Genomic DNA, 14,309 nt, shown 5'->3' on the forward strand with positions numbered 1-14,309 from the left:
TGCAAGTAGACCTGGACTAGGATTTTGCACATAAATGTAAGGAGCATTATTTCTAAAATTGACTTACTAAATGCTTGGGTATTAACAGCTGACCCTGGTGTAATATCTGAAACATGGCTAAAAGCATCAACACCAGATAATATAGTATCTATTAATTGTGTATGTACAAAACGGACCGTCTCTTTATTAATATAAATAATACGTCCAAGTCCCCGTAGCGCAAACATGGCTCCAGTGCTGAGGCAGGGATGGGTTGAGGTCGTGTGCAGGGGTAGGTGCTCCAGGGGTTAGTGCTGGCTCTGTAGCTTCAGTACTCGTCTGCAACACAAAATAAAAACAAAACACAGCAGCGTTCTGACAGCATTAACATTTCAGCGTAAGGGGCTGTACTTGCGCAGCTGCGTCCCCTTTGTACCGCTAAACTCCTCCCTGTGATCAGCCCGGTGCCACGGTCTATCCAATCGCCGCCCGCAACCGAGTTGATCACAATAGAGTCGTTTAGCCATCTTACAGTTACGCCCTTTCCCCAAGATGGCCAACCTCAGGTTCCGTCCTACCATCGAGTCGGCCCATCCCTGAGAAGGTTTACCACTAACCTTATTTAGCGCCCTTCCTGGTTGGGAGGTAGATTTGCAGCTCAGACTCCTTCTCTCTTATTCACAGTTGTTGATAAACATGCTCCCATGAAAAAGCATAGAACTAAAGTTAGAGATAACTCATGGTTAATGTATGAATTGTCTGATTTTGATTTTACAAAGACATAAATTATGGGCTCAGACCCATGCAACAAAATGTCCACAATGGTGGATAGCGTTCAGAATTTTAAGAAATAAATGTGTTTCTTTCATTAGAAAATCCGAATCTGCCTATTTTCTTAAGTTAACTACAGAAAATGTGAAGAATTCTGCTAGTTTGGGGAAACTATAAAAATGCTAAATGGAAAATAGCAAGTTATTAGCTTTACCACAACAAATTCAGTTGGAAGAAAACATAACTACTGACAGTCTAAATATATAATTTGCCTTTCAAAACAAGTCTAAATTTAGTTCTTAACTTGTCCTTTAATTATGCAGCAATTCAATCAATGAAGTTCTACAGGCACTTAAAGGTTTAGAGATAAATAAACCTGCAGGTCCAGAAGGTCTTGATCCTTACTTAATAAAAGTTGCTGCTGATATTATAGCTAAACCTTTGTTGTTTATATTTAGTGCATCAATTTTGACAAACGAAACTTGGAAATCTGCATTTGTAACTTTTTACCTATTCAGCCAAGTTTAACGTATTACAGAATATTCTCAAAACTGGTTTGTATAAAGTTTTTTATTTATTTATTTATTTGTTTTGAATTTTTCTAAAGGGTTGATCTATGATACTGAGTTAAGATTATCCTATTCTAGTGGCAAAACTGTGGAAGCACACCTCAACACTGTATGCAGCCCTCAGTAAAATACATAGCATGAGTAAATATTGACATCTTTGTATTTGGAATATACTGTGCCATTTATTATTATTATTAATAATAATATATATACATGTATGTATATGTATATATATATATATATATATATATATATATATATATATATATATATATATATATATATATAGCTAGAACTATGATTTTTTTGCGTCCCAATTATTTATTTCATAAAAAAAGTATCGATTTTAAAATATAACAGGTTATAGTCATGTTTTCACCATTCCTGCTGAAAAGTTTAAATCTTTTATTTTCCAATATACAACACAGGTTTGTCCAAAAATAGATTATGGGGTTTGTTAAATAAGTACCATGTAATGTTATAGGGCAACAATAAATAATTACTTTAACTGTCTCTATAGTTCATACTGGTAATAGAAAAGCAGACTGATTAAAAAATAAATAAATAAAAAAGGCTGTGACAGAGAAGGAACTACTAACTAGGGAGAGAGTCACAGTTATTGGGAGTTTAAAATGTTATTTAAGTTAATATTGTTTATCGTGAAGATTTTAGCCGACAATCAATAACTTGAGTATTTCATTATTGTTCAACCCTATGCTGATCAAAGTCCGCTAAATGCACTAGAAACTTTTTCTTGCCAAGAGTGTATGTTAAACAGAAACAACAGTAATATGTGCTTTCTGTGGAATGTTGGAAAGACTGTTTGCTCTTTATATTCAGGGTTGCCTCAAAACACATCATACTTGCTTGTTCCAGCATAATACAAATGTTCCTAACCCTCGTGTCTCAGAAACTGCAGGAAGACAGAGTGGCGCTAACAAAAAGACGTGACACCTTTAAGAAGGTAATGCAGAGACTGAATGCTGAATATGAAGCTTTGAAGACGCAGCTCCAGGAGAATGAGACTCATGCACAGGTAAGGTTCATCTTACCTGATTGTACATCATCTCTTATTGTTTCTATGCACTCAGCAGCCTCACACAACCATAGTGCTCTATTGGAGTAGGATGCGTGTTGATTAATTTTCTGGTAACAGTCATTTAGTAGTCAGTTAGTTCATAGGTAACTGACCCTATTTTATGATCACAAGAGCACTGGATTAAGGTAGGGATATCTTGGAGAAATGTTTCAGCTTGAGCTTGTTCTACTTATACGGAAAACTTTTAATTTTAGTCATTTGAAAGATATTTGACTTAGGAACACAGAAAGGTCAGAAGTCATAACCTCTTCCCTCATAGAAAGACAAGGTTGGATTCTTCATAACAAGAATATTTTCAATCAGCTCTGAAGTCAAATTTCCATTCTTTACTTAGTTAATGATCAACCATTTTTAAAGCTCCCATTTGTTATTTGGGAAGCCAAAAAATATGGTTTTGTTTACCCATCACCCAGCAGTAAATTATGTGATAACTTATTATTTCTTAATAAAGCAAATTACCTTTCATAAGTTAACCCTTTGCGGTCCATTGTTGCACTTAATAAATGGACTGCAAAGGGTTAAAGCAAGGAGATTATTATTTGTTTATTTAGCAGATGCCTTTATCCAAGGCGACTTACAGAGACTAGGGTGTGTGAACTATGCATCAGCTGCAGAGTCACTTACAACTACGTCTCGCCCGAAAGACGGAGCACAAGGAGGTTAAGTGACTTGCTCAGGGTCACACAATGAGTCAGTGGCTGAGGTGGGATTTGAACCGGGGACCTCCTGGTTACAAACCCTTTTCTTAACCACTGGACCACACAGCTGTGCTTGACAGTAGGTATGGTGTTCTTTTCTTTGTACACCTCACCAGACTTTCTCCAAACGTAACAACTATCAGTGTGACCAAATAGCTCGATTTTGTTGTTTCATCACTCCACAAAACCTTTGACTAGAACCATCATTCAGATGCCGTTTTGCAAACTTTAAGCGATTGTCCTTGTGACTTTTTCCTAAGAGTGGCTTTTTCCTTGGTCTGTGATCATTGAGACCTTCACCATGCAATACTTGACCTATGGTTGAAATGGAAACCCTAGTCCCACTTGCAGCCAATTCACTTTGAATATCTTTGGCAGTCAATCTCGGATTGTTATTAACCTTCCTCACAATTCTTCTACTTGTTCTTGGTGAAAGAACCTTTTTTCTTCCAGACCGAGGGAGTGTTGTGATAATACCATGAGTCTTGTACTTCTTGATAATAGAAACAATAGTTGAAATTGGAATACTCAAATGCTTGGAAATCTTCTTGTATCCTTCTCCAGCTTTATGACAATAAATAGTTTTCTGACTAAGGTCTTCATATAGCTCTTTACTTTTTCCCATATTATTATTATTATTATTATTATTATTATTATTATTATTATTATTATATATTGACAGCAATCACCCTATGCCTAACCCTTTTATAGTCTAAGAATGTTCACCTACAATCCAGCATCTTCTAGACTTTTCTAGAATTAGGTTTTGCATTATCATATTGAAATTTCTAGCACCTTGTAGACAATACTATCATAGCATCAAAGGGTATGAATACTTTTGAACTGGCATTTTTGGAGTTTTGCAAAAAAAAAAAAAAAAATTGAAATAAATAATTGTAGACATCTATTTCTTGTAAGTTTTTTCCTAAAATTCTTTGTTTTCGAAAAATTTCTAGAATTTATAAATTTCCACTGGGGTATGTAAACTTTTGACTACAACTGTATATACCACAAGAGTTATATTATATCACTTCCATCTGCTATCTTTTGAAGAAAAAAAAAACAAACAAACTATTTTGCTTCCTTCAATAAACTGACATAACTTAGCTGACTGTGAAAATACTTTCCACAGCATGTTGGACTGTTAACATCACAACTTGAACTGATATTTCAGATAACGAACCATGTTAGCCTTGTCATTTACTGCTTTCAATACTTTTTCCTCGGAACAGGCTACATGTTAATATTGTCTTGTCTTTTCAGCTAACAAACCTGGAGAGGAAGTGGCAGCACCATGAACAAAACAATTTTGTTATGAAGGAGTGTATCCTTTTTTTACTGGCTTGCCTGTGTCGGTGATTTAGCTTGCATATTTGTTTTACTTGGTCTACTAGGTAATGGTCAATGTAAACCATGATTAACATTTTTACTGTACTGATGCATTATTGAGGGCCAAATCTTGGGTACTGCTTGTCCTTACGACATAGGCGCATAAAATTGGGGATCCAAAGGACTATTGGTTTTCCAGTTTTTCAACAAGGTGAGTCATTGCACACCATTGTTCTGGAGACAGGAGCAGAAAAAAGTATCTAACATTTTTTAAACTAACAGGCGTGTGTGTCTGCTCCTTGTGAATGCTGTGCATAGCTCTTGTTTAAACTTTACACTAATGTGTTTTCTTTGATATTTAGTGAGCAAGTAGTCTGAGTGATGTTATAAAGCAACAAACCCCACCCCCAGCTGTACTGCTTTCCTAGAAAAAGGAGAACATTTTGGGATAACATTCTACTTGTGAGATGTCTTGCTCATTAAAATATTTAGCATATTTTTATAGAGAAGACGATTATCCAGAGATACCTGGGTATTTAGTAAATAAAGGGTCTGAGTGGAGAAAAATTAGCAACCCCTGGTCTTGCTGTAAATCATTTGTTGTTTCCATAATTTTTACCAAAATAATTACTGTCTTTAGGTGGTTGGTCAATGAGTATTGAAGAAAAGAAAATAGTTAACTACATTTCACTGGCTTCATCATGCTGCAGAGTTGTGGCTCATACAGTATTATTATGGTATTTATTGACAAATGATTTCCTTAACTCCTCTCATTAGTCATAGCTACCAAGGAAATGGAAAGTGACTACCGCCCAGTGGTCAAAAATGTGACTAAACAAGTGACAGACTACAAGAAGATCCTCATAGAGAGCCTACAGAACACCAGGAACTGAGAGGCTGCTTCCTTCCTCTGTGGAATATAACGACATTGCACAAACCACTTACTTTTCAGTTTCCTCATTAAAGTGTGTGTACAGGGAACAAACTGAATGTACATTCTCCATTTTATGTAAATACTTCTTTCAATCATATACATATGTCTATATGCAATATCTAATCTAAATAAAATTAAATGTAAAATGTTTTTAGTTGTGTGCTTTGTTTTTTTCTTTTTATGCAATAATATATTTTATTCTGAAAGTCAAGAACACAGGCTAATATCTTTCAGCAACACTAACACTGTGACATTTATTGTGTTGTTTTGCCTCAAAATATATGATTGAGTGTTTAAATCTACCTTCTCTTTGGATGACTAGTAAGCCAACAATCAACATTAATCATAGAAAATAGCCTACTAATTCTGTAATAAGCAAGTATTTTATGTATTGATTTATTTTTAATGGTGCCCTTAACATTATGGGATGGTTCCTTTAGTAGTTTTTGTTTTGTCCCAATATTTGTTTTTGTGATTTTTTTTTTAATATATATATTATTTTCAGCTGCCCATGAAGGTTATGACGACACCCATTAAACTTCTCACGTTTACAAGAATATATAGAACTTGGCAGGGCCCCAGCCCCAGACCCTGCTCTATGTGGATTTGTTTGGACTGAAAATATTTTGCTAATAAAATGTGTGCAGCAACAGTACCATATAATGACAGTAGTGGTTTTTATCCTCCTTGGGTAAGGATATCTTTGATACGTTGGTAAAACCTTTGTTTGAGTCTGCCAGCATGTTTCTACACATTTCTCCTCACTATTTCTATGGCCAGCAGTGGATGATATGGTTTTGTTTTGCTTTGCTTTTTACGGACTATATTTTCCTATTGGGAGTTACAAAAATACAGTTTCTGGTTTAAAGCCCAGTAATAAAATATTCCATGTAGTACATTATGAAAATCAAATAGATTTAGTCCTGCCGAAAACATGAAAAAAAAGATTTAAAAAAGTCTGGACAGAAAAATCATGTTCAGCAGATGTTTAGAAAAATTATGCATGTGTGTAAAAGTCTAATTTAAATGATAAATTATTGTGTGCAGATTTGATTGTTGAATTCCTAGTCTGATACCTCACCCTTTTGCCTGGATCATTTGTTAAATAATGTGATATTAGACTTTTATTCAGGAAGAATGAATTATGTAGTACTGTACATACATGCAATCTAATAATGCTTTACAATTTACACAGGCCTAAAATTCCTCATGTGCTTGGTAACTTTATATTTAAAGGTGCATTTCACTAAAAGTGTAACAAAATTTCGGTATATTTATAGTATATTGAATGTATGGACAATCCATGCCAGCAAAATATCCTGCATAACCAATACATGGAAACATTTTCTAATAGTGATAGAGCCCTCTTGAGGCTGTACTGTGTGGTAGATGACCTTGACTTTCGTTAGCGCCCTCACCTGCAGCTCGGGATGCATAACTCCAGTCGCGGTCATCTACCACATAGTAGAGCCCGCATCGACGGTCTCTATCGCTTAAGTAGGTACTGTATATTGTATATATATATATATATTAAAAAAACATAGTTCATCCCCGTGACTTCACACACCATTTCCCTCCTCTTCCGTGATTTTGAACAAATTTATCATGACTGCTCCATCATTTTTATCAGAAATTTCCGTGACAAAATCCCAGCCTTACTTTTAGTTATTAAAATAGGAATCACAAATCAAACAAAACATGTCGCTCTCCTCCATCTAAAAGATCGAGGTTGGCTTGTGAGAAATACCGAGAGGAATTTACCACAAAATGGTCATTCATTAACAGAAGTCGAGTGTCTCAATCTCACGTCTACTGTGATTACTGCCAGATAGACTTCTCTGAAACATGGGCGTCATGACTGTATCACTCACATAGGTACTAAGAAACACCATAAGCAAAATCTGACACTCCCCATTATTGTATGTTTGTGCAAATGGGTTTTGAGGTTTAACTCACATTAATTAATTAATTAATTATTGAATACTACACAGCATTTTGTGTTTTGATAGTTGCAGAGTAGTAAAATGTAAATAAAAAGGTGATGTTATTTTGATAGTTATTTTTTATAAAGTTGTGAGGTTGAATATTTAAGTCCAGCTTTGAAAGCACTTAAGAGATCCTAAAACATTCTTCATTACTAATATTTAAATCCAGAATGAATGGAATTCCAAATTTGTTCAAGTATTTTAATTGGAGGTTTTTAATTTCTAAATGCCTGGTGTTTACAATTACCAATGTTATAGATTGAACAGCAAAAATTAGGTCATTGGCTTGCCAGAGCTGAAGAACATTTTAATTTCTAGGAGCTATCAGCCACTGGCCTTAAAAAAAGAATTCCACCTGGCTACGCACAGCACTACTATTTTCTTCTTTCAGAAGTTGGCATCTCTGCCTGTATGATTTTAATAATCTTGTCATCGGCAGAAGTGTCTTCCCCCACAAAATGGTACACAAGGCTACATGGACATTGTGTGACCGTAGCACACAAAATCAATTAGATCACATTACTATCAGCCAGAGGTTTAGAAGATCACTATTAAATGTGAAAAGAGAAGCCGAGGCAGCCTCAGACCACCACCTACTTATGGGTAAATTCAGATTTAAGCTTAAAAAAGCTTCATACCTACTGTCAGATATAATGGTGCTGATACCAAAGTGAAAGCCAGCTTTCAGATGACACTTTTAAAGAAATACGAAATCCTGAAAAATCTACAAGAGACAGAGGAATCAACCCTCGAACAAACTTGGCAACAAGTAAAGAAGACATGGATAAAACATGCAAGGAAACTCTAGGAAAGAAAGAGAGAGCATAAAAAGTGGAACACAGGAAAACATTGAAAAAAATTGAAGATAGAAAAGGGCAAAAAGCAACCATAAATAATAGTGGAACAAGAGCGACTAAAGCAGAAGCACAAAAACAGTATTCAGAGGCTGACAAACAGTGGTAGCGCTAGGCATACACAGAATAAGCAAAAGCTTAGGGCCCCAAGCAGTTCAAGGGGGCCCCGATTCAGGGGGATTATAATTTTTTATTTCAACCAGAACTTAGAATTTTCAATCCTGAAACACAAATTTAGTAACAGAATGTGGCGGGCATCTAAGGTGGCTGCAATTCATATTTCATAAGAATTTGGCCTAATAGACAAAATTACTTAATGGCAGGACAATACTTACTAGAATATCATCTTAAACCTATGCACATTGGTAGATTTCAAAATCATCTATTCAAAAATGTGAAAGAGTCCTCTTGGGTAAGACTAAAAACAAAAGGACACTAGCAGGATGAATGGGTGACTAATCAAAACATCCATGCACCATCCAAACAGTAGAGAGCAGAAAGGGTTAAATGGAGACAGGAACTTTGCCGTCTGATAACACTATTGTTTTAATGCTATTGATTTCCGCCGAGCATTATCAGAACAGTGAGTAGCCGAGAACAGTATTTCTCAGTTCCGTCAGCCAAGGGGAAGAGCCCCTCCCTCATGCCCAAGTGTACAGGATAAGAGCTGGGTCCCTGCTGGAAAGAACCCCAGAATCTCACCACAAGCTGTCCAAAGGCAACATATGGAGCTTTCCAATAAAATGCTTATTGGGCTTTTGACCAACTAGAGACATGACAGCTGCATTCCTTTCATTCCCCTGAGATTACCGCAAAACACAAAATGTAGCTCAGAAACACATCTTTAAGAAGATATCATATGCTGAACTTACACTTCATGGCACTGCATGTTTGTGAATCCAGGCACTTAGAAGTTGCTGCTGTGCCATTTCATGTTTTGAACTGGTAGTGAACAATAAAAAAATAATGTAATCAGATGAAGCGATAGAAAAGCAAAACAGCAGTCCAAAATAACGTTAGGCCTTAACTGTTAGGCCTGATTTTTTTTGTCCAACTGATTTTTTCTGTTCTCTTCACAAACTTTTTTAACACTCCAGTTTTTGATTTATTTATTTTTTTTACTAGTTGAGACAATACTGACCAATGTTACTGGACTGAGTATAACAATGTTGTGGGACACAAATAGAGAAAAAAACAATACAAGCATTTCTCAAATACAAGATTTATTTCACCATAACGATAAAGAGAAATGATACCATCGGTCACCATACACCCTACAGAAAATCCATTATTACCTACTCACTATGGGTGACTTCAGTTGTCCAATGAAGATATTTCATATGATGTCAGCCTCTATGACCCCCAAACAACCCTTTAAGTGTTTAAGACAAGTGTTACTTTACATGACATTAGAAACAGCATCATTTGAACTTTGTTAGAACTTTCCTAGTACTGTATATAAAAATAATATTAGCTTCCGCTTGCTCATTTAGGAGTCAGGCTCTTACTAAAAATATTTTTTTTCCTGGCAACTGTGATATAAATACTTTCCACTGACCAACCTGTGCACAATACCGTTTCCTTTTAAATAAGTTTCACTACATTTAAACAATAAATATACTGTTTTATACTTTGGCTTCCAGCAACCAAAGAAGTTGTTGTCCATTGTAGTCCTAAGCATTTACCAGCATGCCAATGCTTCATGAATACTACACTATGTATTCAAACAATCTATATATATACATATACACACACACACACACACACACACACACACACAGTCTGTATTGCTTTAGAACTTACTTCAGCTTGCAGTTCAAGTTCTTCTAAAACAGGGTTATAACGAGTTGAGTTTATCATTACTGTAAAATGTAAGAACCTTTAATTGGAAAATGCTGAGGTTGTATGACCAGCGTCATAACCAGAGCTGACATTCTACCAAGGTCAAACTTAGGTTTCAAACTACAGCTGCCAGTATTTATATGACTGCTTGGTATTTACTATTTAACCTCCACATCTATGTTACACAGCAAACCAACAGAGAAAATTAAGGAGTCTTTTGTAGAATTTTTAAATGAGCATCAGCATTGATGATGCAAAAAAACAACAAGGACACGACCCTGTGTCCTCATAGCTAGTTACAGCCATGAGTATGACATCTCAATAGCGGAGCTGAAGAGGTTAAAATTTATCTTGGTGAACCTCTGGTTGTAATTCTAAAAGTGAGCTGGTGGATCAGTCAGTGGAACACATGCTGTTGGGTCACCAGGTCACAGGTTTGAATCCTGTCTGGGGTTAACCTGTTCGTACACCATAAACTAGCAGATGAGCAAGCTGTAGGGGGTTCTGTGCTATTGGGTTTGACATCCTGTGAATGAAACACAAAACCACCAGCCACTGAGCACTGATTGAATTAAGTATCCTACAGCACTTGAAGAGGAAATAATTGCGAACGACCTCGATGCCTTGGCTAAATTCCCCAAAAAGATTCTTCTTCTGATGATAATGATGATGATGAGTGTGAAGTGTGCAAGTAAAATGGATTTTAGTCTGTGGTACCCAAATATAGTATAACTTTATGCAGAAGATTACATTATGATGACACTTTACTTAGCTATTTAATATCCCAATATGAGTCCCATTTTTAAGAAAGTGCACAGACTTTGGAATAAAAATCTAAACTTGATCAGAAACTAATTATTGTAGTAGCAGGAAGCAACAGTTTTAATTATTCTTGGTAGTTTTAAACCGTTAAATAATGTAGTCATCTATAAAAAAAAATAATGGCCTTTGCACATTTTACCAAGTGTGGCCTATTTTAAAGCAAGGTACTATAAAGGCAGTGCAAGGTAAAGGCATATTTTCAGAGGGTTTTAACATGTTTGGTTACTGTTCTGATAGGAAAGTCTGTTAAGGTGGTTCGGTATAGAAAGTCTGCATGCATATAAAGGATCTCATCTGGGGACACAATGAAGTTTGTGAAACTTACTACATCATTTGTGAAGTAAAGTGACTTTAAAGAAGAACATGATAAATAATATGGAAGACATTTGGCAATTTAGGTTACTTTCAAATGGATCTATCTGGGTCTTAATAATATGAACGGGTCTATTTCGACACAGTTTGATACACAAAGAAAAAATAAGAACGTGGCAATACAATTCAAGGTGAAATAATTTCCATGGTAAATATTATAAGCTAGATAATTGAGGTTTTAGGGTTTTCTCATATGGAAATTCATTAATTATATTGTTTTTTTGCCCTGGATTGCGTCACTTACCAAGGTAGCTATTACATGGCACATTTCCACTTCTCCACTGCATACTGTACATATTGGCAGTGTGCCAGCAGCACCTCTGTGCTATGACAGATCCTTAGGATCCACAATATAAGACTAACCTTTACTTTCACTGGAGGAGTAAAAAAGCACTCACTCCCACCACTGGAGCATGGTACTATGACATTTCCTGTCTCTACTTCTCTATCAAGAGCAATTACATCACTGGGCAGACCCCCACACCACTGCCATATGCTGTCCCAGAGGAAATGCTGCATTGAAAGATGGAGTGGTTATACATCTCTAGAGTGGCTTTAAACTTTCTACTCTGGTTTTACCAGTAGTACTGCTTCTTGGTAGAACACAATTGGGACTCTTAGAATGTTTTAGGCAAGTCAGAGTTGCCCTAATCAAATTGAATGGCCATGTAGTACATTATAGAATGCAATGGTTGTGTACAATAGTATCAGAAACGAGTATCATTTGCTATGTCAGTGTGCAGTATTTGTTCCAAAGCCATTGTTTTCATTGTGGTTATGTTGTGGTATGGCAAGCGTTTTGCTTCTGTCTCTTGAATTGATATATCATTGTATTTTTCAAACTTAAAGAGTGTAGTATAGAACTTTTGGATGTTCACTGAAGCACCAAAAGAAATATAGTGTATGACGTAGTGTGACGCAGGGGTCGGCAGCTTGCCCATACACAGACACACATGTCCGTGGCAGGGAATATGTCTGACACACACACACACCGAATTGTATAGAACTTCCGTTTGGTTTGTCTATAGCTAAGAAGTTTTATTTAATGTCTGTCACCACTCGACATGGTGCATACCCCTTGTATTGAGTGTGTATATATACTAGAAATATTTTTCATTAGCCAATGATTACATTTAGCATTTTCTGTTGGTTTATTTGTGACTTCAGCTTGGTTTTATCTGCAACATCAGTGAAAATACTTTTCATCCTACATAATGGGAATGCTGTTTACAAACGTGACAGACACGCAAAGACCTATGTGACACTGAAGCAAGTAGCTTACATTCCAACAAGTGTTCTAACATTTTCAAACATTTTTGTATTCAATTCTACGGACTTGAGGTATTGTATTTACTAGTTCTCGTTTTGGAATATAAATTCAAAAGCAGAATGACTGGAAGCACTGTTCCAAATTACACCGCCTTGCTAAGCAGATGCAGAGCTTGATATAAGGAAAGTAATTGCCAAGTGCAGGTGTTTATTTAGGTTTGAACTTACTTTCCTAGCCATACAGTATATTTGTTATAATAGAATACTCTATGTATTTCGCTCATGAGTATGGCTGTAAAAATAAACAATAGAGTACAATCTTTATCAGATAATCTTAGCTAAATATACTGACAGAATTGTCAGGAAACACATTGGTAGAAGGTTTACATTCCAGCAGGACACGATTCAAGACTTTGAACAGAAAAAGTAGCATATGCTTAAATGACCATATCAGTCACCAGACCAGAACCCAGTTCCATTTCATTAGATTTCTGTCTCAAGATGATATGTAACAAAAGCAGGTACAATTAAAAATACGGTAACATATAGTAAATGCAGCAATAAACCAAACATAGACCCCCAAATTATACAATCATGCATGGTATTAGTTCATGGCCACTTTATTAACAACAATCAGTATAAACATAGTGGGCACGGTATACAAAATTGCAACAACATATAAACTTTATCAGTCTATAGTTAATAGTCTAGTACAGAACACGAGAGTCAGGAGTTCAGTGAGTCAATTTCTGCCTCCTTCTTATATACATTTAGGTGCTGTCAGCCTTTAGGACTGCCTATTTTCAGATATGGCAGTGCAACTGGTATTTATTGGTATTGTACTGGACATTGTTTTTATTTCATAGTAGTTAAGTGTTTTTAAGTAATTTTATCAGATTTGCAGCAATTATTAAAATATTCTCATAATTGCCAAGGGTGTGCACACTTTTGGCCATAACTGTATGAGCTCAGAGATGATGCTGCATGTTATAAAACCCTAAAGGGCCTCTCTTCCTATACTGGTTTAAAAAAAAAAGGAAAAAAAATCTCCAAGAAGAAAAACAAGCAGCCTAACTTGACAAAAACATGCTGCAGAATCATGATGGAAAAGCTTATACAAAATAGCCAAGTTAAACAATGGTGTACATTTTACCATATACTGTATTTGTAAACACACTTTTTAGTTGTTGTTGTAAAAAGAGATTGAAATTATTTATTAAACACTTCATTATGAATACACAAACTCCTGACTACCTACTTACATTGCAAAACACAAATTGGTACTATAAAGTGTAATTAGAACTGTAAGATCTTAAAACATCTGAGTATTTGTATTCCAGTAGATCAAGGCTACACTATCACATACTCATTCTGTGCTCACATCTCCCTCACTTTGTTGAGTCCAGGTATGCTGTAGTTTCTTTACTTTTATTGCAGTTCAGTCAACTTGCCATTGCTTGCTGAGCCAATAGCAGCCTGTAGGGTATTAGACCACTTCTGCAAAATTTCTCCTTAAAACGGAAACATATAACAATTAAAACCATAACAAAAATACACCAAATGTTACATAAACATTTGTAGAAATCAATGTTTTATTTTTTTTTGTCCATGACTTTGAAAAGACAATTACGAAATAGGTAACATTGTACAAAATATATTGTCAATAAATAATGTAAAATGTATGCTAACTAGCAGACTAAAATTGAATTTATCAAGATTAATTAACAAAATCTTACTGTAGATGGCATCAATCTGTGTTGCATCTAATGCAGGTCCATAGTGTATA

The 14,309-nt window shown here is 35.6% G+C and overlaps 1 protein-coding gene across 3 annotated transcripts in view; it reads left to right on the plus strand.

Moving 5' to 3' along the window:
- LOC117408564 (intraflagellar transport protein 74 homolog) overlaps positions 1–5,529 on the plus strand; it is a 34,416-nt gene extending 28,887 nt beyond the window's left edge. For all 3 annotated transcript variants that reach the window (XM_058993954.1, XM_058993960.1, XM_058993965.1), the window contains exons 18-20: positions 2,230–2,355; positions 4,380–4,440; positions 5,223–5,529. In XM_058993954.1, the coding sequence (XP_058849937.1) occupies positions 2,230–2,355; positions 4,380–4,440; positions 5,223–5,338 (303 nt within the window). In that variant the 3' untranslated portion in view covers positions 5,339–5,529. The remainder of the gene's footprint in view (positions 1–2,229; positions 2,356–4,379; positions 4,441–5,222) is intronic.
- The last annotated feature ends 8,780 nt before the right edge of the window (positions 5,530–14,309 follow it).

This window comes from Acipenser ruthenus, chromosome 2 (assembly GCF_902713425.1).
Source record: "Acipenser ruthenus chromosome 2, fAciRut3.2 maternal haplotype, whole genome shotgun sequence".
Classification (NCBI taxonomy): domain Eukaryota; kingdom Metazoa; phylum Chordata; class Actinopteri; order Acipenseriformes; family Acipenseridae; genus Acipenser; species Acipenser ruthenus.